This window comes from Pelobates fuscus, chromosome 3, assembly GCF_036172605.1.
Source record: "Pelobates fuscus isolate aPelFus1 chromosome 3, aPelFus1.pri, whole genome shotgun sequence".
Taxonomy (NCBI): domain Eukaryota; kingdom Metazoa; phylum Chordata; class Amphibia; order Anura; family Pelobatidae; genus Pelobates; species Pelobates fuscus.
In genome coordinates, this window is record NC_086319.1 from 49,322,345 (window position 1) to 49,348,902 (window position 26,558).

Below are 26,558 nucleotides of genomic sequence, written 5' to 3' on the forward strand. Positions count from 1 at the left end.
CTCCCCGCCCACCTCCCGCTCCAATGCCACAGAGCCCGCCGGCCGCCCTGTGTGTCAGTCCGGGTGTCTATCAGTGAATGTGTATGTTTAGGTCACCAGCCCCCTCCGATCGCATTGGGAATAATGTTTTTATTATTTTTTTATTCTTTATTTTTGCGTGCATAAAGTAAAAGCAGTTACATATGCGTTTGCAATGCCCCAACAGCATATACAAATGATATAATAATGAACATCGATTTAGTAAGGCATGGCATGGAAACACAATGCATGTTTTTTATATAATGACATGAAGACTAGTTTTAAACATAAGTAGTTGTAAAATAAGAAATAAAAATAAATAAACAACATAATATGACTGTTGGTCAGCATTGAGCAGAGACTACACATTTTAGAATTTATGTAGAGTAGGAGACTTGTCAGTCAAAGCTGTCTAAGCATTAAGAAACAATAGGCTACCCCATGCAAGAATAATGTAATAGAGTAGACTGTGTTCCTACAACTTTTGCATAGTAGATGCTCTTAGCAAGATAACGTTACAAGAGTGTAGAGGGCCTCGGTAACAAGCTCCCTAGCACTGCATTTCACTATCTATTCTAAATGATAAATTCAAACATTCAGTAGCAACGTAGATAATATGGTCAGCGGTGACATCAGCCTGGGCTAAGAGGAGCTGAAGTGGCGTTAGTCCTCGTGGGAAGTGGGCTACGGGACCCTGGTAGTGTTAGAATCAGCTAATGCCCTGGTTCGGTAAAGCCGGATAATCTTGTAGTGTGGCAAGATCAGAATGCTTCAAGGCCCCTCCACAGCCCCAGACATTAGGGAAGACCTGTGTCATAATGCCTCGGTTCAGGTGCTATCAAGGTCCGTGGCCCTCTCTAAGGAAGTACAGAGGCTTCTTGTGGTCTGCCACTGTGCAGGGCCGGATTAACATAGGGGCTGATGGAGCTGCAGTTCCAGACCCAGGCCCATGGAAAAGGCCCATTGATTCTTATGGTTGCCAGGTATTTCTCAGAAGTATTTCTCAGGTATTTGAGCCTGTCTAGCCGGTGTCGGTATTGCAGTAATACTGGCAATAGAAATGTCTATCTCAGTATAAACAGAGATTATTCTGCAATACCAGCGCCAGCCAGTAGGTGTCGAGTGTTTGTGTGGAGAGAGGCAGGCATAAGAAGCTACATCATCTCCCTCCCTGCCTCTCTACTCACTGATCTGCGGGGGAGCAGCTCTGCACAGAGAGTCCAGACAGCAGCTCCGAGCCTGGGAGACATGGGTATGGTGAGAGATTTGGGACACTGGGAGACATAGGGACACTGGGGAACATGGGGATCCTGAGACACTAGGAACACAGTGGCCCCATGTCTCCCAGTGGCCCCTAGCCTCTCAGTGTCCCCATGTCTCCCAGCCTGTGTCCCTAGTGTCTTAGTGTCCCCATGTCTTCCAGTGCCCCTGATGTCTCTCAGTGTCCCCATGTGTCCCTGGTGTCTCTCAGTGTCCCTAGTGTCTGTGTCCCTAGTCTCTCAGTGTCCCCTAGTCTCTCAGTGTCCCAATGTCTCTAAGTGTCCCCTAGTGTCCTAGTGACATCGGGACACTGGGAGACATGGGGACACAGACTCTAAGAGACACTGGGAGACATGGGGATACAAACATTAGGGGACACTGGGCAACATGGGGACACTGAGACACTAGGGGACACCGAGAGACATGGGGACACTAGGCGACTTTGAGACCTGGGAGACATGGGGCACTCCCAGTATCCCCATGTCTCCTAGCCAGTGTCCCTAGTATCTCAGTATCCCCATGTCTCCCAGTATCCCTGTTGTGTCCCAGTGTCCGTTGTGTTCCAATGTCTGTAGTGTTTCGGTGTTTCCTAGTCTCCCAGTGTCCCAATGTCTCCCAGTGTCCCTATGTCTCCTAGTGTCTCAGTGTCCCCTAGTATAAGAGACAAAATCCCAGGCACTCACTGTGATAGATTTAAGCAGGTTTATTGGACACCGCAACGTTTTGACCTGTACCCAGGTCTTTATCAAGTCTCCAGTGTCCCCTATGTATCTCAGTGCCCCATGTCTCCCATTGTCCCCTTGTGTCTCAAAGTCACCCAGTGTCCCCATGTCTCCCAGCTTCCCCAAGAGTCTCAGTCTCCCCAGGTCTCCCAGTGTTTCCTAGTATTTCAGTGTCCCTATATCTCCCAGTGTTCCAATGTCCCCTAGTGTCCTAGTGACATGGGAACACTAGGAGACATGGGGACATAGACACTAAGGGACTGGGAGACATGGGGACACAGACATGCGCCCTTTTTGTGTATGTTCGACCCTTTCGGCAGTTCTGGTTATGTGATTTGTGTCAGTGCCCCACCCTTTTACCCGGCCCATAGACTTCCTGCTTTACTGGACACTGGTGTTAGGGGTATGGGTTTACTTGAAAGATGAAAGCGTGAGATTAGCATAGGGTATGTGTCCAGCACCATCTCCATCAGATACATGACACTTAGGAGGTGGAACTGTTTTAGTGTTTTTGGTCAATAAGATTTTGTAATTAGGCCCAGCATAATTGTCAGCACCAGGCCCACTGGGCTTTTAATCTGGCCCTGCCGCTGTGGACAGCAGCGGGTCTTTCATCGCTATGGTCTGTGTGACGGGGTACTGTCCAGGATGGCCTTGGGCTCAGGTAGGTGTTTAGTAAGGGGTACAGGTGCCGTAGATGTTGACCTAGGTGGCTCCAGCAGCCCTCTTGTCCCTTCAACTTCCTGGAGCAACAATATGCTGACATTCTGGACTCTAGCTGTGCTCAGAAGCACTCAAAGATCAGATCTAGTCGCTGTAGCATTTGTCAGCGGTGTTTGGGTGAGTTGTTTCAGCCTGCTGTGCCTCATGCGCTTGTGTTGGGAGCTCCGGTGCCATCTTGTGAGTGTAGGTTTTGATCTCAGCTCCTGCCGTGTCGGGTGTCAGCCGGCTGCGTGAGTATTTGGAGCTAGCCCGGGATAACCCCCACCCGTCCGGACAGCAATATTCAGTCGCCTCACGGTCAGGCAAAGCACTAGGAGAGCGGCCGTCTCACCTCCGCGTTATTGCCCGTAGGCCACTGGACCTTAAGCCAAGCAATACGGTGCCGGGGAAGTTCGTGAGAGGCATATCCAGATGCACCGTCAACCCCGGTATCGGGGAATTGCGTCCCTGCAAGCAGAAATTGTTTTGGCTTGGAAATATGCCACTAAAATAAGTCAGTAAGACGCAGGAGCTCTTGTGGCATGCGTATGTTCTGCTTGGTGGTCAAGCGCCGCCCCCGGGAATTATGTTTTTACTTATCTTTTTTTCCAGTGCTGTGCCGGTCTCGCTGTTGCTGGCCCGCTGCTGTAGCTGAGATTATCAATTACCAATCAGCATCTCCTCATAGAGATGCATTAAATCAATTAAAAGCATCTCTATGAGGAACGGTCACTGCCTCCATGCAGAGTGTGGAGACACTGAATGTAGGTGCTGCTCATTGTGGACAAAGATAGGCGATGTTTTAGTGGCCATCTGAATGACAGCCACTAGAGGTGTTACAAGGCAGCAATGTAATAACTGCCTTATCTCTGAAAAGGCCGTTTTTACATCGAAAAGTCCACAGGGACAGGCTATATACACACCAGAACCATTACATAAAGCTGTAATGGTTCTGGTGACTATAGTGTTCCTTTAAGAACTGTATTTTTTTTCTTTGGGGAAAAAAACTGGCTCCTAACTTTTTTAGCTGGCTCCTAGATTGAAAGCAAATCTGTCAAGCCCTGCCATAGACCCATCTTCATTCTACCATGTGTTTGAAAAACTGCAATGGGCAGGTTATAGATTCAGCCCTGTATCGTCACAAAAACTTGCAAAGGGGGTAATTCTGTACTCAGAAGATATAGCTGAGCATAATTCAGTGGTTTTAATTACAGTAGCACATCAAGTTTACAAAATATACCATATGACATAACATGTAGTGTATACTTTTATGAGGTAATTTCAACTGCTACAATGCTGCAAAATGCGGAATATGCCCATCAAATCCACCTATGAAAATTCTAACTGTAAAAACTGAAAGAGTCAGGTCTCTTATATGGTAATGGCAACGGTAACTTAACTAATATGGTTCTGTAACAAGATAATGCCAAAGGCATTCATTTGGGGTGTTGTTTTATTTAGAAGAGTTTGCTGAGATTTGCAAATGCCCAGGAATGTAATGTGTATGTAAAATATATACACAATTTTTACCACATACTTTGACATAAACTGGTGAAAGAATGGCAGCAATATATTGCAGGTGAGATACTCTGGAGTGTCTACTTTCACAGATGGAAGGCCTTGGTGGGGTAGTTTGAACAGTCAAATTGTTATAATGCCCCAAAACGAGATATGGGCCCATCAATTCAATCTATCAAACTTCTAACTGTTAAAACTGAAATGGTCAGGTCTCTTATATGGCACAGAAGCTTCACAGGGTGGTCACAAAGGCATACATTGGGTTATTGTTGTACTCAGAAGATATAGCTGAACACAATAGGGAATTCTTTACAGGAGTAGCACACATCGGGTTTACAAAATACACATTAAAATACCTTTTTATTTATCTCTATTTTAAAAATTGTAAAAAACATAATTTTGCAGAGATTGGCCATTAAATGGCTACGTAAAAAGTATCAAAATACCCTTAGCATGTGATGTCTGCATAATATAAATAAATACTTTTGTGTGGAAGTTTTGTTTACAAGGCACTCATGCCAAATTCTAAAATTGTTAAAATTATATTTACTTCTTGTATTTTGTGACCTGTAACTACCAAAAATAAACTGAACTTCTAAACATACGATGTACTCTGTAAATTAGGACAAATAAAAAATGATTTAGAATTACTTTTCTTAAGCTGCATTAATAATGCACACATTATAATTGCCAAATCTGTGTGTTTTTATATTTTCTTTGTACATTTTTTTGTAAAATGTAAAATACAATCAAGTATTACAGTACATGACCCTTTAGATACACTTACGGTATTTAATTATTTGTTCTGTTTCTTTTTTTAATTCTGGACTCTCAATGACATATAGTGTTCAAGTATTCTTAAAGGACCACTATAGGCACCCAGACCACTTCAGCTTAATGAAGTGGTCTGGGTGCCAGGTCCCTCTAGGATTAACCCTTTCTGCTGTAAACATAGCAGTTTCAGAGAAACTGCTATGTTTACCTATGGGTTAATCCAGCCTGTAGTGGCTGTCTCATTGACAGCCGCTAGAGGCACTTTCGCACTTCTCACTGTGATTTTTACAGTGAAAAGACGCCAGCGTCCATAGGAAAGCATTGAGAATGCTTTCTTGTGGACTGGCTGAATGCGCATGAGCATTCAGCCGATGATGGGGAAAGGGGAGGGGGAGAGAAAAGGTATGTGTTTAACCCCTTCCTCACCCTAGAGCCCGGCGGGAGGAGGACCCTAAGGGTGGGGGGGGGGGGGGGGGGACCTAGAGACACTGTAGTGCCAGGAAAACGAGTATGTTTTCCTGGCACTATAGTGGTCCTTTAGTATGTTTAGCTGCATTGAAAGATAATACAGCGATGTGCTTGACTTATATGTTATATGTTACAATATCACAGCCACCGATTTGTATCATGGGCCTCTGTTCCCTCACTTTGATCTGAGGTGAGAGAGGCAGAAAGGTAATTGCTGGCAATGTTCCAAACCTTTACTGTATAAGAATGTATATATAAAAAAAAATATATATTTTAAATATGTTTGATTTAACCCTTTCACTACCGATCACAGTGTTAATACTTTGAGCAGAATAACGAGTACACTTGTACTGCCTTCATCATTTTTGGGGGGTCTGATTTTTTATTGTTTTGGTTAAAATCTGTGCCTTTTTGTTTCCTAGTTTAACGCTTTCTAGTTTTGTTAACCATAAACAAACGAAAAAGTAACCCCTTAAGGACACATGACGGAAATATTCCATCATGATTCCCTTTTATTCCAGAAGTTGTGTCCTTAAGGGGTTAAAGGACAATAGTCACTAAGTCTGCAACACTAAAGAATTGAACTTGAACCCATGTACAAGAAAAATCTTATAGGATAAGTATATGTAAAAAACAAAAACATACACACCTAAATGCGCTACAGAATAAAGATGAAATTAAAAAAGATTGAAAATAACTTTATTGAAAATGCACTAAACTATACATTAAACGAATAGACTTATAGGATTATCTGCATATATACAAGAAAAGGTAAGTAGAGAGTTGACTGACAAATGTGAGTGGTAAATGGAGGGGCTGTTGGCTAAATGGAAGAAGGCAAAACTTCATAGCAGAAGTCTTAGAAACTAAATTATTAGTTAATAAGATTAAAGCCCAAAAAGGTCCTCCCTCCTAAGCATGTAACGAACTAAAGAAGGGGAAAAGCAACAGGGAAGAAAAAAACAATAGATAAAAATAAAACATCTATATTTACAGCTAATGCAGAGGTAAGCTATATTTACCTTCAGATACCTACGAGTGGGAAATCATCCCGAATTACTTTTCGTCAGCTACCTGTACCGGCTTGTTATCCTGACTACTCTGATTTCTGGAACTCCTGACCTCGGCCTGTTCCTGTTTATATTACGCGCAGCCACTATAAAGAGACTAGACCCCATTTGGAATAGCCTGGATTGATGATGATATGCCACGATAGCCGTTATTTTATTTCCTGAGCTGACATACTGCCTTAAAGGTAATATAAAATCACTTTTTTTTTTTTAATTCTTTATTTTTGGTGTGCATAAAGGTTTACAACATTGCTTGTACAGCCACAGCAGCTCTCACAAGCGTACGTTTCAGAAAAAAAAGGAGCATTTACGTGGTCTGCGAGGGAACAGCACACATTTTTTTTTATGAGCTTTCTTAACATCGTGTCTTCAACAAGTTAAACAACATTAATAATAATAATAGGTGATTATAAGCTTAAATATTAGTGTGTTATCAGGTTTACGTCAACATCAGTAGATAAACAAAAAAATATAATAACATGCTTCTAGGCTGGTTGTGATAGTCATGCTAACCTAGATGTGCACATTGTTAAGCTACTTATAAAGAGATTGATCATGGTGAAATCATTTAGTACAAACAGTGAAACTATCATGTAATTTGCATATAATGCTTTTCAATTGGGAAGCATGTCAATCAAGAGTTTACCACCGCATGGCCCCTAGATGTCATTAGACCTGCTTATTTGGAGGGTCGAAACAGGACAGGCGCTTGAGAGCTGTTAAGTGCGGTGTGAGACATTGGTGGAGTACCAGGCAGGTGTCAAAGTGGCAGTGTTCAACTTGCGGTTTAACCGATGCCCCCCGCAGACAGGTCACAGCTCCGAGCGTTCTCAATGTTCCTCTGGGTCGGTCCCTTCTCTGCAGGCTGCCGGTTAAAGCATTATGGTCTCCTCACTAATAGGGAGGTATTGCAGGCAAAGCTGGGAGGTTGGTGCGGTATCTCGTGTTGGGAGCCGAGATCTCGGGCAGGCATGGTGATCCTGTCGGTGCCGCAAGCGTCAGCTTGGTTTGTTTGTCAGTCATGTTTGGCCTGTGTCTGGAACCCAGATTTTGAAGTTAAGTGCGTGAGGCATAGGGCTGGGTGTTTCTGGGCACATGTTTCTTGTCAGCCCGAATCGGCAGTTAGTTGATGTTGAGGGCATGTTGTAGCACGTCATCTCCGCCATTTTTAGTGCGGCCTCTGGGCTGATATCGCTGCAGCCTGGGTCGCTGGTGTCTGCACGACCACAGGACCATAGGGTGGGGACCGGGATAACCCCCACCGGTCCAGAGGGGGGGGAACAGGGTCAGTTCCACCTAGCCTCGCGTGTCTGGCTAGGTCCTGGTAGGCAGAATCGCGGGGCAGCGGCCGTCTACCCCACTCACCGCCCGGGTAGCCCTCATCTTGGGCGACAAGGATTTCCCCTCCAAGGGACTAAAACACCTTGGCAAGTCTCACCTCGGTACCAGGGTGCCTTCCTGCGAAGGGCCACGGCTGCCAGTCGTCAGGTGGGTGTTTAATCAGGGTTTTTTAGTTGATATTATAATAGATTGCAGGAGCTGCCCTTTTGTGCGGCCGCTCCGCATGGCGGCCCGGCCCCGCCCCTATAAAATCACTTTTATCAAATTTCCAAGTTGAAAAGGGTATCTTATATTTTGGCCATGTGACTTACCAAAAAAAAAAAACCTGGAAAGTAAGTACATTGGGGCACTGTTTTATACGTGAGACAATGTTAAATAAAAATATACTTTTTTGCACTAAAACATCAGAATTATGACATTTCCTGTAAAAATGGTTTTCATGTAGTTGGAAAAACACAAATGAAAGTATAACCACTGAAAGTGGCCAGCATGTATGACAAAGTGGCTAGACTAAACAACTCTAAATATGCCATTTGGAATATTCGATGTTGCCTACATTTATAAATGGTGTGCCATAATGGTGGAAATGTTATTACCCAGGCTTCTATATTCTATACTATGCCTCAAAGGCGATATAGATCCAGAAAATAATTTTGTCAGATGGCCACGTTTGAATTTGGCATTAAAATATTTGGCCTTGTGACTTCCACATAAAAACCTGGAAAGCCAAACAACTCAAATTACCCAGGCTGCCATGCTCTCTTAAAGATGACATGGGCCCAGAAACTCACTTCATCAAATTGCATTGATTCAATTCATCTCTATGAGGAGATGCTGATTGGCCAGGGCTGTGTTTGACTTGTGCTGACTCTGCCTTTGATCTGCCTCCTTCACAGTCTCAGCCAATCATATAGGGAGCATTGTGATTGGCTCAGACTACCACTTCTGATGATGTCAGCAGGCAGCAGTCAGTTTCACAGGCAAACGGGGCAGAGCCAGCAGCTGCAGATCCGAATACAAGTAAGATTTTACTATATTTAGGGAGGCAAGATGGGGCCAAGGGGGCTAGATGGTGGTGTTAACACTATAGGGTCAGAAATATGTGTTTGTGTTCCTGACCCTATAGTGCTCCTTTAAATTATGTTTCCTATTTACATATGTGATATGTAATGAAAGTCCTGTTTCTCCTGACCTGAACAAAATGATATATAATAAATGTGGGTGCACTCAATATGAAAGAGGTAAATCATGGTTGAACAAACATATAACTTAAATTCTAGGTTTTGTTTTGGTTCAGAACTTGTACAATTGCCTCTGTAAATAAGGGGTTAACCTGTTAACGTCGTTACGGCGTTCTATGCCGTCCCCATTTAAAAGGGCTTTAAAGCCGTTGCGGCGGCATAGAACGGCGTAATGGCTGCAGCCCCCAGAGCGCCCGGGAAATTTACCTTCCCGGTGCTCCTTTTCAGGCGGACTGCCTGACAGCCCAGGCAGCCCTCCCACGGCAAAAGAAGCCCCCGGGGGCCATGTGATCGCTCTCAAAGAGCGATCACATGGCCCCCTATAGCTGGCTGTGGATCTGCCAGCAGGGGGACTGTCTGAAATGTCAGACAGTCCCCCTGCTGGTGGGAAAGTAAAAAAAAAAAATATTAAACATGTTTTAAAATAAAGTAGAAATGTATTTATATATATAATATATGTAAATATATATTATATATATATAATATATATACATATTATATATGTATCACCATACAAAGTGTATTTTAATACTAATATAAGTACATATATTAGTATTAAAATACACTTACAATGACGTTACATATATATAATATATATATATTACTCATATTCATCCAGCCTTTCTCCACACACCCCTCCTAAATCCCTTAAATACAAGCTCTCATCCCCAACATTTAAATCTTACTCGCACCTTCTCTTCCTTTCCATCCTACTACTCCTAGCAGCAGGTGATGTCTCTCCAAACCCTGGTCCCTCCACTACTCAGCCACCTGGTTCAAACACCAGAAACCACAACAACCTAATACCCATTCCATGTAATTCTCACTATAATTCCTCTTTTAAAGCTGCCCTCTGGAATGCACGCTCTGTGTGCAGCACCTTTAAATCTACTTCCATCCATGACCTATTTATCTCACACTCCCTAAACCTACTTGCACTAACAGAAACATGGCTCTCCCTCGGATACTGCTACCCCTGCCTCACTGTCCTTTGGTAGTCTTCACTTTACCCACAATCCAAGACAAGCGGAGATTAAAGGTGGCGGTGTAGGTTTTCTTCTCTCACCCCACTGCTCCTTTAAAACCCTGCCCACCCCCCCTTCCCTCTCTTTCCCATCATTCGAAATTCATTCAATTTGCCTTTTCAAACCCTTCTCTGCTAACATTGCCGTCATCTATCGTCCCCCTGGTTCCCCTCTCCTCTTCCTTGACCACTTTGCTGCCTGGCTACCCTACTTCCTCTCTTCCAACATTCCATCCCTAATTCTTGGAGACTTCAATATTCCCATTAACCCACCTTTAACCCCAGCAGCCTCTAAACTACTTTCAATTACTTCCTCCCTTGGACTATTGCAGTGGGCTAATTCTCCCACTCATGTAGCTGGCAATACCCTCGACCTTATTTTCTCCTATTCATGTACATTATCTAATATCTGCAATACTCCATTTCCTCTCTCTGATCACCACCTCTTATCGTTTGCTCTCAATTGCCCCCCCACCCAACAACCTCAGCCTAACCCCCCTCAGCTCAGGAGGAACCTTAACTCTATTGACCTCCAGCAGCTGTCGGCTGACATTGATTCACAACTGCTATCAATCCCTTCCCTCTCCTGTCCCTCACTGGCCATCTCCACATATAACACTACCCTCACATCTGCCTTGAACACTGCAGCCCCACTCCAAACATGCACCACGAGGAGAACACGACCCCAACCTTGGCATAATAAATCAACACGCTATCTGCAGAGTTGCTCCCGCTGTGCTGAACGCTCCTGGAGGAAGTCCCGCACCCAGGCAGACTATCTTCATTATAGATTCATGTTGCTTTCGTACAGCGCAGCCCTTGCCCTTGCCAAACAGTCCTACTTTTCCTCTCTCATTAGTTCATGCTCCCGCAATCCCAGACGTCTCTTTGACACTTTTAATTCCCTTCTCCGCCCTGCTGTGGCCACCCCCCAAACTAACCTTACAGCTGATAGCTTTGCATATTACTTTACTGACAAGATTGAACAGCTAAGGAAACAATTCTCCCCTCCTTGCCGTTCTCTTTCTCAACCACACATAAATCATGCTTTCCCTACCCTTCAGACTTTCTCCCCAGCTACTGAACAAGAGGTGGCTGCACTTCTCCATTCCTCTCGCCCCACCACTTGCCCACTTGATCCTGTCCCATCTCACCTCATCAGATCTCTCTCCCCTTGTCTTGTGCCTATCCTAACACACATCTTTAACTGCTCTCTCTCTTTTGGCACTGTTCCTGCTGACCTTAAACATGCCACTGTAATACCTATCCTGAAAAAACAATCTCTTGACCCGTCCTCCCCCTCTAACTATCGTCCCATATCCCTGCTCCCTTACTCATCAAAGCTTTTGGAAAGACTTGTCTTTACCCGTGTGTCTCACTTCCTTAATTCCAACTCTCTCCTTGACCCTCTTCAGTCTGGCTTCCGCCCTCTCCACTCTACTGAGACCGCTCTTATCAAAGTGACTAATGACCTAATCTCCGCTAAATCCAAAGGTCACTACTCCATATTAATTCTCCTTGACCTCTCAGCTGCCTTTGACACAGTTGATCATGCTCTCCTCCTTCAAACTCTTCAATCACTCGGTCTCTGTGACTCTGTCCTCTCTTGGTTTTCCTCCTATCTCTCCCAACGCTCATTTAGTGTCTCCTTTTCCAAGGATACCTCCTCCCCTCGCCCTGTCTCGGTTGGAGTTCCCCAAGGCTCTGTCCTTGGTCCCCTTCTATTTTCTCTTTATACTGCCTCTCTTGGAAAACGTATTGCCTCTTTTGGATTCAACTACCACCTGTACGCTGATGACACTCAGATATACCTCTCCTCACCGGACCTCTCCCCGGCCGTCCTGCAACGTGTCACTGCTTGCCTCTCTTCCATCTCTGACTGGATGTCGTCACGCTTTCTCAAACTTAACCTCTCTAAAACTGAACTCCTTGTCTTTCCTCCTCCTAATACTGATCCTCCTCTCTCACTCTCCCTTCAAGTCAGTGATATCCACATAAGTCCATCCCTACAAGCGCGCTGTCTTGGCGTCATACTTGACTCTGGTCTCACCTTTGAGTCTCACATCCAGTTTGTTGCCAAGTCCTGTAGGTTCCAACTCAAAAACATAGCCCGCATCCGCCCCTTTCTTACGCAAGATGCTACCAAGGAGCTTGTCCATGCTCTAGTAATTTCCCGCATGGATTACTGTAACCCTCTCCTGATTTGTCTCCCCAAAAGCCGTACTGCCCCGCTACAGTCTGTGATGAATGCTGCAGCTAGACTGATTTTCCTATCCAGTCGGTCCTCTCACACCTCGCCCCTCTGCCAGTCCTTACATTGGCTCCCTGTATCCTATAGGAGTCAATTCAAAGTGCTAACCCATACATTTAAAGCACTGAACAATTCCAGCCCCTCTTATATCTCTTCACTGATCCAGAGGTATGCCCCTCCTCGTACCCTCCGCTCTGCCCGCGACCACCTCCTGACCGCTGCTCGCACCCGTACGGCCAACTCACGCTTGCAGGACCTCTCACGGGCGGCTCCTCTCCTATGGAATAACTTGCCTACTGCCATCAGACTCTCCCCTAGTCTTCAATCATTTAAGAAGGGCCTTAAAACCCATCTCTTCAGGAAAGCGTATGGCCTCCCAGAGTAATCTCTCCCTTACATACCTGTCTCTTGCTCTCCTATGGGATAGTGCTTTGCTCTCTCCTCCAGCTCTGCTTCACTCCTACTTGATATTTCCTATCCTAATGTTTCTAATACCCCACCTCCTATAGACTGTAAGCTCATTTGAGCAGGGTCCTCTTCAACCTATTATTCCTGTAAGTTTTCTTGTAATTGTCTTATTTATTGTTACATCCCCCCCTCTCAAAATATTGTAAAGCGCTACGGAATCTGTTGGCGCTATATAAATGGCAATAATAATAATAATAATAATAATAATAATATACACATATTATATATATATATATATATATATATATATATACGTATAATTACAATAATAAATAAATAAATAAAATAATAAAATTAATAAATAAAATATTGAAACAAAATTTTATATAAATTATATATTCATATGTAATTTTATTCTAACTGTATTTTGTTATTAATATATATATATATATTGGTAACAAAATACACGTAGAATGACATTCTATATCTATCTATCTATCTATCTATATATAAAATACAAATAACCGCAAATATATATATGACTAAGTGGCTACTAAAAAAGACTAAACATACCCCACTTTCAATACCTTGGCTTGTCTACTTTTTCAAATGCTATGCCATTATGGGGGTAATTCTCATTCCTGGCTACCACACCGTCTCAAAGGTAACATTACTGATCTGGAAAATTTCAATTTGAAAATGGAATGTTCTATATTTGACCCTGTAACTTTCCAAAACAACATAAAAGCTGTTAATGGGGGGTACTGTTGTACTCGTGACACATCGCTGATTACAAATATGTGCATTTTTTTGCAGTAAAACCTAACAGTATTATGACATTCACAGTTAAAATGTCAGACGGAAATGCAAATTGTAAAAAAAAAATCTTATTTTCTCACATTTTTTTTAAATTTTATTCATAACAAATTATGTTCCATATATGAATAGTTAATGATAAATTAAAGCCATGTTTCTCCTGAACAAAATGATATGTAATAAGTGTGGGTGCACTTAATGTGACAGCGGTGAATTACGGTTGAACAGACATATAGCGCAAATTCCAGTTTTTGTTTACGTTTTGTTTTGATCAGAACGTGCACTATTGACTCCGTCCTGAAGGGGTTAATATGCTAGTACACCCTTTTAATGTTTTAATGTTTTATTTGTGCAGGTATCTTTAAACAGGCCTGATTTTATATCTGTATCTTGCTGTCATGGCCTTCTTTCTCAGTAGGGAATTCAAAAGACAGATAACAATTGCTGGACTTGGGGAAACGAATTGATATTTCAGGAGAGACTGCACTTTTCCTTAAATGAATCAATTAGTTTAACAACTTGTCCATCATAGAACCCTTTTCGATTCATTTCAAATCCCCCAAAAATTAAAAATGAATCAACAGGGTTTCTGTGATGGACAAATCGGTTAAATGTGAAACAAATGGATTTATTTAACCCCTTAAGGACCAAACTTCTGGAATAAAAGGGAATCATGACATGTCACACGTCATGTGTCCACCCAGCCTTTGAGCGATCTGTAGTGGATCCCTTACACGCTGTTTAGTGATGTCATTACCCGACTCCTGCTTTCACCGCAGGGCACGTGAGGGAGCAGTGCTAGGAGAGCACCTTCATTGTCACCTCTGGACACAGCACATTAGTCATGTGTCCTTAAGGGGTTAAAGAAGAGTGCAACAAATGTACATGTCTAACTACCATCACATAAAAGATTTACAACTGAAAGAACGTTTGTTGTACTTTGTGTATTCAACCACCACCACTAAGTCAGATCATGGCATTACCGTTCCAGCTCATTTCAAGAGGATAACTGGATATAACTGACTGTTATGAAGAATGTGGCACACCAGAAACTCCGAGCAGGAAGCGAGAGACAAAACAATTAATGAATAAATGATTATAAACTCATATTGCTAGTGAATCTTTTTAAGACCGTGATTTGCACAAAGCCACTAGCTTCATCTTTCTTCTTAAGCCAATCAGTCAGTGATGGCAAGAGCACTTAGGCAGCACCCCACCAGAAGATTATCTTATTCAAAAACAAATCTGTTGCCACTGGTAAAAGAGTGAATTACTGACACTGTTTCCTTTGGGAAAGGGTTAACTTGTAAAGTTCCATTACAAATGTTAAACATATATCATAGAGCACTGCAGTGTTTTAAATTTCCCCTCCTGTTTTTCCACTAGAGCACAGACTGACTCACTAATAATGAGTGAAGGCTGTCTGGATAAGCTGTGGAGGGCAACTGGACATGTGTCAAATGTAGGTGGTTTTTAAAATCTGTCCAATCAGAGAGCCCAACATACATAATCAATATGCCCTTAGAGGGATTTTATTTTTAAGTGTCCCATTTAATCTCCACCTAGGCGTCTGAATTGGATGTCCAGTGTATGATAGTTCAAAGGTCTTAACATCTCATATCACTGGAAAGCCATTACTTGCAATGTAGCCTAGAAGTAGTGCAGTCAACTTGTAATGCAAAGTTTGTGAGGTCAATTGCTGCTCATTATGTGCACATCAGATTCAAGGGTTGTGATTTCAATTCCTGCATCATGATTTTTTTTCTGCTCAGTATATTTACACAAGTGTAATCCAGTTATCAAATTTATATTACGTAATATCTCAAACAATGCTTGCTTTTATCTGATTTAGCAACATACATAAAATATATATATATATATATATATATATTTTATTTGATGACCATAGCAAGATTTGATAATATTCAGAAGCATGAACAAGCAATGTTTTTGCCACTTGGCTACAAATACCCAGAGCAATGGAACTCAGCTGTGTTCCTGCTAGAAATGTTTTCCTCATGTCTGTTGAATATGTATTCCACAAACCTTAGCACTGTGTGCTTTCTGAAAAGGTTTTCCCCAGACTAACCCAAGTTCCATTATTGTATGATCCTGCATCCTCGAGTCTTACTTAAATTGGAATTTACTGTGCTAACAATTGTAATAATGTGATATTTTAGCATAGTTTATTGTATCACAGCAGAAATAATGTAACTTATTAACCCCTTAAGGATATTAGGTAGCCTTTCCACCTGGCCGGTATTTTACTGGCACAACTGGTATTTGAGGCTGCCCGGCCCGTATCGCAAAGATACCTGCAATACAAATGCCGGTATTTTTCTCAGTATAGACTGAGATTGTGCAATTACACAGGTGAGCAAATAAGGAACACTCTAAGCAACCAATCCATGACAGCTTGGTTTTTCTCCTTCTCTCTATAGTTTAATCCACTGGCTGTGCATTTTCGTCAATGTTGACTTAGTCTACTGTCTGTTTTGTAATAAATTCAAATAAAAAAATGTTTTTTACATTACAAATGAGGATGCAAACTTTATTTCACAAAAACAAACAAACAAAAGTCAAGTCATTGTTATATTTACCTTTAGAAAGAATTATAAACTGTTTAGTTGCTTTTATGGCAATGCATTGTTTTACATTATTTATTGTAGGATTTAAAAAAAAAATTTTCCACCCAATTTTAGTTAGTAGAAGTTATGGTTGCAGAATCACATACAGCCATACAACCATCATGTCTCTAGAAGGCACAGGACATAGCCTTAAATCCAGATTCTTCCGGGTCGGTTGGAGGGGATCAGAATAATGCTCCAGGGCACAGAAGTGGTTGATTCTTATGCTACGAAATTTAAACTGTCAGGGAACATCATATCCTAGGAGGTCCATCTTAAATGGCCTGTACATGGCACAGGAATGTAATTAAACTTGACCTTAGAGGGGTCTGTGGCAAGGGACCAGACTAGACCAGAGTTTAACTGCCTGAAGTAATCCTAATCTTTTGGGAGATTAAAGTCCAACTTGCAGCATATTATCCACACTGTAATTTTGCAGTGTGTGGAAATTTTCTATGAAATTTGGCTTGGCTCAATAAAATACTGACTTTTTCTATCTCTATGTCCTACCATCTGCTTGACTTAGGCCCTTCCGCAGGGTATGGTGCACAGGGTCTCCACTATGTGCTTTTTAATATTTGGTCTCCTTTGCAAGTTGTACCAACATTCTGTGATCACAATGGAATATTCAGAGGTGCCAACACTTCCGAATTTGCTGGGACAGTCCAGCATTTTAAGGTACTCTCCCAGCATAAATAGGAGTCTACGGTACTATAGGACCTGTAACACATTTTGAAAATTGGAGAGGACTGGGCACTAGGGCCATGCATAGAGCGCTCCAGTAGTTCTGTGTGCATGATCTGCTTGAGTGGCCAGGCTGTCAGTGGTATGCCCACCCCTTTGCCAGATGAGCCTACTCCCTTGATGGTTAGACTCTCCCCTTTGACAGGGATGCCCACCTGTTTAATGGGTGGGCCTGCCCCTTCATGGACAGACCCGTCCAATGCACAGTACTCTGTGGAGAGGGAATATTGGCAGATATGATGTGGATATGCACAGTACTCTGTGGAAAGGGAAAATTGGCAGGTATGGATTTGGAATGTAATATTTCAAAGGGGCTATTATTAGGGTATAAACGTAAGATCTATGGTACATCAATGATGCTTATGAACTTGTGTTACACCCTTAGCAGGAGCCGTGGTCTGTTTGTTGTTTTGGCAGGTACCCCTAATGATCCATGAGCTATAGTGACACATGTGTGCGTTTGTATGGTGTGGCAGTAAGCGTATATACATTTGACGTTATATATCATAATAAATATTACACTTATTTGCCATTCTGGATTTATTTTTATTATTCATTATTATTTTTAGTAAATATTTTAGGGGATGTGGGTTGGGGTTAAGCCATTGTGTAATTTAAAAATGCATTTAAAACAATATCAAAGTGTTATACTTTTAAGCACATTTACTAATGGTTAATGACTTATTACTGTACATGTTATTGTGGAGAGCTTTGTGATACACTCATGTGTTTCTGTTAAAGCCAGTATAATAAAAACAATATTTGTGTTATTGTACATACTGTTTATCTTGTTTATAAGAAATATCTTTTTTTCTCCTTTTTTTAGAGAGTTTTCTGATTCTGCATGACCAAAAAATTCTGTGTCTTATTGGGGACAAAACTGTGACTATCGGAAAATGCAACTCGACTCTCCTGAGCCAGCACTGGAAGTGGATGTATGGGGGTAAACTTCTCCACATAAAATCTGGCCTGTGTTTTGGTGTGGCCAATTCAACAGCCTCACATTATCGACCGGCAGTTTTGGTAAATTGCAATTGGGCTCCCAGTTGGACTTGCCATAGAGATGAACGCCTTCTCGAGTTGGAAGAAACCTCTCTTTTCCTCCGAAAACAGGGCTCGAGGGTTGTTGTTAAAAAAGGGAAGAAATACCCTGACAGCTGGATGAGAATAGAAGTGAATGAAAGAGGAAATGAAGCTTATAAAAATATTTGTCTTGACAAAGGTGAGTTATGCTCTTCTCACAGAGTTGTAACATAAAGGGTGTTTGCTTATCCCCAAGACCCCTACCACTCAGTATGTCTTAGATAAATACGTTTATCATGTATTTGTAAAAAATATGGTAGGACTACTCAACTGAAAGACTTTGGACAAAGAAGTTTGGATCTGGTTATTTTTAAATGTTTCCTTCATTGCATTCCCTTTTGCTTTAAAAGAAAACTCCAGTGAAATGGCGTACACACAATCCATGGGGCCCCGGTGCGAAACTGATCTGTGGGCCCCCCTCCTCTGTATTCCCCCCCACACCCCGCTCCGACAGACACACACACACATACATACATAGATAGAGACACACACACATACATATAGACCGACACAGACAGGCACACACACAGACAGATACATACAAACAGACAGGCACACATACAGACATATAGACAGACACACGCACACACACATACAGGGACACAGGCAGACACATACAAACACATACATACAGACACACACACACACAAGACATACATGCAAAGACACAAATGCATACAGACAGGCACACATACACACAGGCAGACACACAAACACACACACACTCATACAGACAGGCATACATACAGACAGGCACACATACATACAAACAGACACACACGGCACACATACATACATACAAACAGACAAGCACACACACACAAATAAATACAGGCAAACATACACAGAGGCACACATACAGACACACAGACAGACAGACACACACACACACAAACATACAAAGACATACATACAAACAAACAGGCACACATACATACAGGCAGACACACACACAGACAGACACATATATACAAACACACACACACACACACACAACATGTTTAAGTCACCCTGTTTCCTACCTTTGCAGGAGGGTGACTTTCCCTGGGGTCCAGTGGTGGCTCAGGTTGGTGGGAGTCAGAGTTCCCACTCTGACTCCCTCTGCTTCCTCCCGCGCGGGCTCTGTCTGATTGCTGGGAGGAGTGACGTGCAGTCACTTTCTCCCAGCTTGTGATGTCATCACAGGGGGACGGTTGTGCTGTTAAAGGCCCATCGCTGACCGGGCCACATGACAATCCATATCCATCGGGTGGCCCTGACAGCATGGTCCACCCGATGGACCCATTGGACGGCAGCCAGGCTAGGGCCGCAAAAGATGGTGGCGGGTACCCGGTCGCAGGGGTCCGCAGGGCGGCGTGCGACTGCAGTATGTACGCCAGTGCTCCATTTATTCAGTGTATTTAGATGGCTGGGCCCTAATTTCCTGTAAAATAAACAGGTTACTTATCTATAATCCAGCTTTGAGAGGGTGCCACACCGGAGTAACCGGAATTCTGGCCCAGGTCATTGTCACAACTGAGGATTTCCTGGCTAATCCAATGCTCCTCATAAAGAAACAACGGAGGGGAGGTGCATGCGCAGCTAATTCTGAGCTGAGTCGGCACTTCCTCTCATACACAAGCATTGAATCTATTGCCACACTGTGAGAACCCTCGCAGACATTGAAAAAAGCCCTGTAATGAGAACATGAGAACTCTCCCTGTAAATAAGACATCAGAAAGGGAGCAACCCAGGAGCTCTATAAATGTCCCAATTTTTCTTGTAATCTATCTAGAAATGAATGTAACTTATTACAGAATAGCTCATTTCCATGCCCATGTTTGTTGTTAACCACTGATCCATCCTTGAAATAAGTAAAGAAAAAAAACACAAAAATGAATTTGTAAACTGTGGTAAATGTATGTTTAAAACCAAAGTTTGCAAAATTAAGTCCAAAATGGTCAAAAAGAAAAAAAAATGTGCCAACTTACCTATATTCCCCACCTTTTGCTTTATTGGAAACATTGGGTTTAGGCTTCTGAGCCAGCAATCAGGTATAACAGAAGATCTAAAAAGAACTCTTTGGAGGCTCAGTAAGTCAAGCTTTGGTGTCCAATTCCTAAAAAAGGAGTAGGTTACAGCTGAGCAGCACCCAATTCAACTCTGCTTTTTTTGTGTGTGGAGGATACAAGTTACCTCTCCAGTCCTGTTAATGCTTGGACATTTGACATTTGTACAGCAATGTGTGAAGAATAAAAGGCCCAGCAAACCTTCTGTTCATGAAATCAAAATGTCCCCTTCACTGTTTAATTTAGCCTTATGATGGCTGGTTAAACTAAGACCTTAATAAAGGGGTTGAAATCTTGTCTGACATGATGACAAATAAGGGGACACTATTTAATTCACAGAATTACAGAAGTGAACAAATAAGGAACACTAAGCAATCGTACCATGACAGCTTGCTGCATTTGTTACGTAGTTACATAGGTCGAAAAGAGACATGCGTCTATCAACTTCATAATTTCTCACTTCTGTTTCTGCTGTTGATCCAAAATAAGGTAAAAACACCAGTTTGAAGCACTTCCAATTTTGCAACAAACAAGGAAAAATCATTCTCACCCCAGAATGGCACTCAGATGTATCCTTACATCAAGAAGCAATTAACCCACAAATTAAATTTTTTTATTCCTGAATATTGTGTTTTTGCAAGTATGCATCCAGTTGCTGTTTAAATATCTGTACGGACTCTGATAAAATCACATCTTCAAGTAGAGAATTCCACATCCGTATTGTTCTTACTGTAAAAAAAAAAGAACCTTTCATTTGCCTTAGACTAAATCTCCTTTCTTCCAGTCTAAACGCATGATCTCGTGTCCTATGTATAATTGCAGTGGTTAGGTAATCTGAAATCCCCAGCTTTCCTGGTTTCATCTAATATTTACACCCTTATTGTGGTGTTTTGATGAAAGATTAGATAAAAAAATATTTAATTATGAAGTAAAAGTGTCCCTGTATAATACTACCATAATCACATATTTACCTTAAGGGAAATTATTGGGTAAACATTACAACGCTTTTTTTGTAATACACTATAAAGAAAATAATAATAATAATAAATTCCTCGGTGCACTGCGTAGTGGGTCTGCTTGCAGCTGCAGCCAGGATCATCCACCACAATTAACATACTCTAACCCTGCAGCAGTTTGTTTATGTGATAATTAATTTATCACCAAGAGCAGTTAAGAGTATTTTAAGGTCTCGGCAGACTCACAGTGTGCACATGCACTATCCGTGGCTTGGCTCTCCCTGGGAACTCCCATTTCAGGCTGACTGATGACAGGAGCCAGAAATGGAGTTAAACCCCAGCAAAAAAAAAGCTAAATATCTGCCAGATTTTCAAGCCAACAACATGCTACACAGTCTTTGCATTGCAGGTTATATTTAGAATAATCCCTTACAAAAAAAACTGTCATAATTTAATTTTAGTAAAATATTTCATGCATTATGGCCGGTGTGTATGTCATTTTGCAATGCTTTCTTAGAATTAAGTACTTATTTTCAGTGAATCGTCTGGCTGACAATCCCTAAGATCTGCTTGGTGGAATGCATTGCTTGTCTGACTAAAGACTGTGCAGGTAACTGCGGGCTAGTGTGCTGTCATGTCATGGGCAAACCACCCTCTGAAACAACTGTGGCAGTTCAAACTCCATATTGTCTTTGGTCGGACAGCGCTTGCTTAAAATGGCTGCTCCCATGTAGCAGGTGTAAGTCAGGAATTGCACTAAAATTAGATATTTGCTTGTATGTGTGCATTACAAAATAATACACATGGCACTATGCATGAAAAAAATGGTAACAGTTTTCCTTTAATCATAAATATTGTTTTAAAATCAAGACCAAAATAATTAAATTGCATAAATCAGCAACAACATTCTATTATACCAATCATTGAAAGTTCTGTTAATTGGAATTCATTCTGCATTACCACCAGCGTGAGGCGCTATATTGTCACAGCAGGCAACAGACAGCAAAGCATCACTACATCTTTTTATGGACGTACACAGATTCTAGTTTGAAACAGTAAATTATACAGTCCTTTAACATATATGAATATGCGACTGGGAATAAAGTAACAATGTATAGTATAGTTATAAAGACCTACTTATTAAAGCAGATTTATGCACAAGCTCATAACTATGTAAATGTTAACTGTGAGTTTTGGTTTTTTTAAATGTATTTTTATTTCATAATTCATTTTACACAGAATGAGTAGCTGTCCTGACATAGTCACATGCAAATTCATTTATAAAGTGAGGCAACCAGGTAATGTCACCTCTAGAGAAGTGGCAGTTCCACTTTGAAGCAACGTCACTTTGCAATTTGTAGCATCACAACTTGCTAAATTAGAACGTATACATTAAAGCTGCATTGTCAACCTCCGCCTGACTTTATTAGACACTGGGCGGAGCTACAGTGTCAATCCCGACAGCTGTCACCATTGACGGCTGTAGGGAATTGGCTCTGTCTGTGGACTGCGGGATCCTCCACAGACTTCAATGTTATACTCTGGTGTACAGCAATGACGTCGTCTCCTGGAACTGAAGAGAAAGAGCTGAAGAGAACTGACCGGAGGAAGATGGCCATTCCCACGAGGGACAAGTTCAAGTAAGTAAATCTAACCTTTTTCTTGACCTGTACCACTGGATCCCAGGGAAGCCACCCACACTGCTAGATATACACAGAGCTGCAGAATAAACCTCCCCCTCATACAAATTATACAAACAGCACACACAAACACACACAGCCTCCACAGATACCATACCACTGAAAAACCACATGCATGCACACAACCCAACAAGCAGCCTCTCACATGCAATACCACAAGCAGCCCCACATACACACACACAACACCAAACACACACTGTGACATACCGTCCACACACACAATTCCACAAGTAGCCCCCATACAACCCACATTCACAGGTATCATGCATAATACCATACACTACTCACGAACATGTACAATATCACAGCCCACATACACACAAATGCAATGTTGCAAAGCAACTGCAGCACCCATAAATAACACAAGCTAAATATGGCAACATAAACATCTCAATTTAAAAAGAAATAGGACTGGCACACAAAGGGACTTTAAGATCTTGCTTTGGCACAGTTCTAGTACAAGGTTGCCTATCCCTGCTCTACAATGTAACACCTAAAAAGCATCATCGCTGCTAATAACAATCCCCGGTCTGGACAATGAAGAAAGGGCAGAATACTTCCTTTGTTGAAATATATCATTAAAGCAACTGCTGACCAGCAAATGTATCATAACACATTACTTACTTCTCTGTGACTAATTCAAAGTTATTTATATTTCGAAGGTTAAAATAATGTTGTATCTAAGAAGCCCCCTGTGTTATAATACCTATGCATCATGTAGCCCATTCACCATCAATTGCACAGGATATTTTAGTTTTGTATCTATATCCATGAATAGTCCATTACTACTTCTTCGACAGCAGCCTGTGGTCGATTATTTGCTAAAAAGTAAATAGTGCCAAAGAAGAGGCAACAGTCTCATAATGTTCCTTTTTGTGTTAAAAAAAATGTTTTCCTTTTTTTTTTTCTCTACACACACACAACATGCACACCCCTCCAGCCCAGCAAGTAACGGGCCTCTATCCATCAGGCTGTCCAGAGACGAAGGCATCCGAAATACTCCCCCCCCCCCCCCTCTCCTACCACTGTCCCTCTAGGACAGGGTTATCTTTAGGCATGCCAGACCACCACCGCAACACCGCACAAACCACAACTCACACACACCTGATGCTCGCACTACACATAGTGCCCACAAGACACACACACCCTGGCACTGCCTACACACAAAAACCAACCTGATGATACGAACGAGCATACTCCAATGCAGCACTACACCCTCCTGAAAATAAAGGAGCACACCTGTAACCTTAATCCTGTAGTATCCCGGGAGCGCAACACGCACCAACACTCAACACTGGGCATGTTACCTAACCTGACCCCAAAAAACAATGTGCCTACCAAACACATTTTAAAAACACCCTACTAATCACCTACAATGATGTCAAAACAAATGTTACAGCTACCGTTACATGCTTGAAAGTTGAAAATATGCTGAGATGTCAGTTGTAATTTATCTGTACAACCGAGCACGGAAAAATAAAGAATTTAAAAAAAAAGTACATTGTGTTGAATTACAAACACAAAATTAAAAATTAAAGGCCAAAAAGCCAAACGGTAATTCAACTTTATTTAGCCTAACTTTTAAAATCGGGTCTTCATGTAAATGCAATTAAAAATGTCACTAATACTTTTAGATTTCATTATTAGCTCATTTGTGGCTCAATTTACTATGTGTCCATTTTTTCTATCTGTTGCTTTTTTATGCCTCCTTTTTTTGGATTTATGATTTTTTTTTTGACAGAAATGTGACAGAATGTTTCCCCCACTGTAAATATAACCAAAAACAAAATTCACGCTTACCTTCCTGCCTGCCTGAAACCTTTCAGCGTGCACATTTTTCTGAATCTGTCTGAGGATTTTTAGGACAAGAGGTATCATATGACCTCTATATTTCAACCCTTCCAATGTTTTATAGGTATCCCTAAATGCTATAACAAATGCTATGCAATCCCAAGATATTTCAATATAATATGTTAAGTAGGGAAGAGAAACATAAACAGTAGCATTGAATACAAAGTATTTTGGGGCCAGCATCTAAGTAGTTCCACATATTGCCACAGGGGGCTTCTGTGGTACAACCCAATAGTTGTAATGGTTTAAAAACTTCTTATCACCTTATTTCAAATAATATATAATAATTAAATTGTAATATACACTGCTCAAAAAAATTAAGGGAACACAAAAATAACACATCCTAGATCTGAATGAATTAAATATTCTTCTGAAATACTTTGTTCTTTACATAGTTGAATGTGCGGACAACAAAATCACACAAAAATTAAATTTTTCAACCCATGGAGGTCTGGATTTGGAGTCACACTCAAAATTAAAGTGGAAAAACACACTACATGCTGATCCAACTTTGATGTAATGTCCTTAAAACAAGTCAAAATGAGGCTCAGTAGTGTGTATGACCTCCCTACAACGCCTGTGCATGCTCCTGATGAGGTGGCGGATGGTCTCCTGAGGGATCTCCTCCCAGACCTGGACTAAAGCATCTGCCAACTCCTGGACAGTCTGTGGTGACAACGTGTGTGTGTGGATTCAGGTCTGGGGAGCGGGTGGGCCAGTCCATAGCATCAATGCCTTCATCTTGCAGGAACTGCTGACACACTCCAGCCACATGAGGAACCCAGGGCCAACCCCACCAGCATATGGTCTCACAAGGGGTCTGAGGATCTCATCTTGGTACCTAACGGCAGTCAGGCTACCTCTGGTGAGCACATGGAGGGCTGTGCGGCCCCCCAAAGATGCCACCCCACACCATTACTGACCCACTGCCAAACCGGTCATGCTGGAGGATGTTGCAGGCAGCAGAACGTTCTCCATGGCGTCTCCAGACTCTGTCACGTCTGTCACATGTGCTCAGTGTGAACCTGCTTTCATCTATGAAGAGCACAGGGTGCCAGTGGCGAATTTGCCAATCTTGGTGTTCTCTGGCAAATGCCAAATGTCCTGCACGGTGTTGGGCTGTAAGCACAACCCCCACCTGTGGACGTCAGGCCCTCATACCACCCACATGGAGTCTGTTTCTGACCGTTTGAGCAGACACATGCACATTTGTGGCCTGCTGGAGGTCATTTTGCCGGGCTCTGGCAGTGCTCCTCCTGTTCCTCCTTGCACAAAGGCAGAGGTAGCGGCCCTGCTGCTGGGTTGTTGCCCTCCTACGGCCTCCTCCACGTCTCCTGATGTACTGGCCTTTTTCCTGGTAGTGCCTCCATGCTCTGGACACTACGCTGACAGACACAGCAAACCTTCTTGCCACAGCTCGCATTGATGTGCCATCCTGGATGAGCTGCACTACATGAGCCACTTGTGTGGGTTGTAGACTCCATCTCATGCTACCACTAGAGTGAAAGCACCACCAGCATTCAAAAGTGACCAAAACCTCAGCCAGGAAGCATAGGAACTGAGAAGTGGTCTGTGGTCACCACCTGCAGAAGCACTCCTTTATTGGGGGTGTCTTGCTAATTACCTATAATTTCCACCTGTTGTCTATCCCATTTGCACAACAGCATGTGAAATTGATTGTCACTCAGTGTTGCTTCCTAAGTGGACAGTTTGATTTCACAGAAGTGTGATTGACGTGGAGTTACATTGTGTTGTTTAAAGGAACACTATAGTCACCTAAATTACTTTAGCTACATAAAGCAGTTTTAGTGTATAGATCATTCCCCTGCAATTTCACTGCTGAATTCACTGCCATTTAGGAGTTAAATCACTTTGTTTCTGTTTATGCAGCCCTAGCCACACCTCCCCTGGCTATGATTGACAGAACCTGCATGAA

The 26,558-nt window shown here is 42.2% G+C and overlaps 1 protein-coding gene across 1 annotated transcript in view; it reads left to right on the top strand.

The window, feature by feature from the left end:
• The window catches only part of PTPRB (protein tyrosine phosphatase receptor type B), a 119,773-nt gene that overhangs the window by 8,365 nt on the left and 84,850 nt on the right, over window positions 1-26,558 (top strand). Inside the window, exon 2 of the mRNA XM_063447007.1 lies at window positions 17,811-18,206. Within this exon, the coding sequence (XP_063303077.1) occupies window positions 17,811-18,206 (396 nt within the window). The remainder of the gene's footprint in view (window positions 1-17,810; window positions 18,207-26,558) is intronic.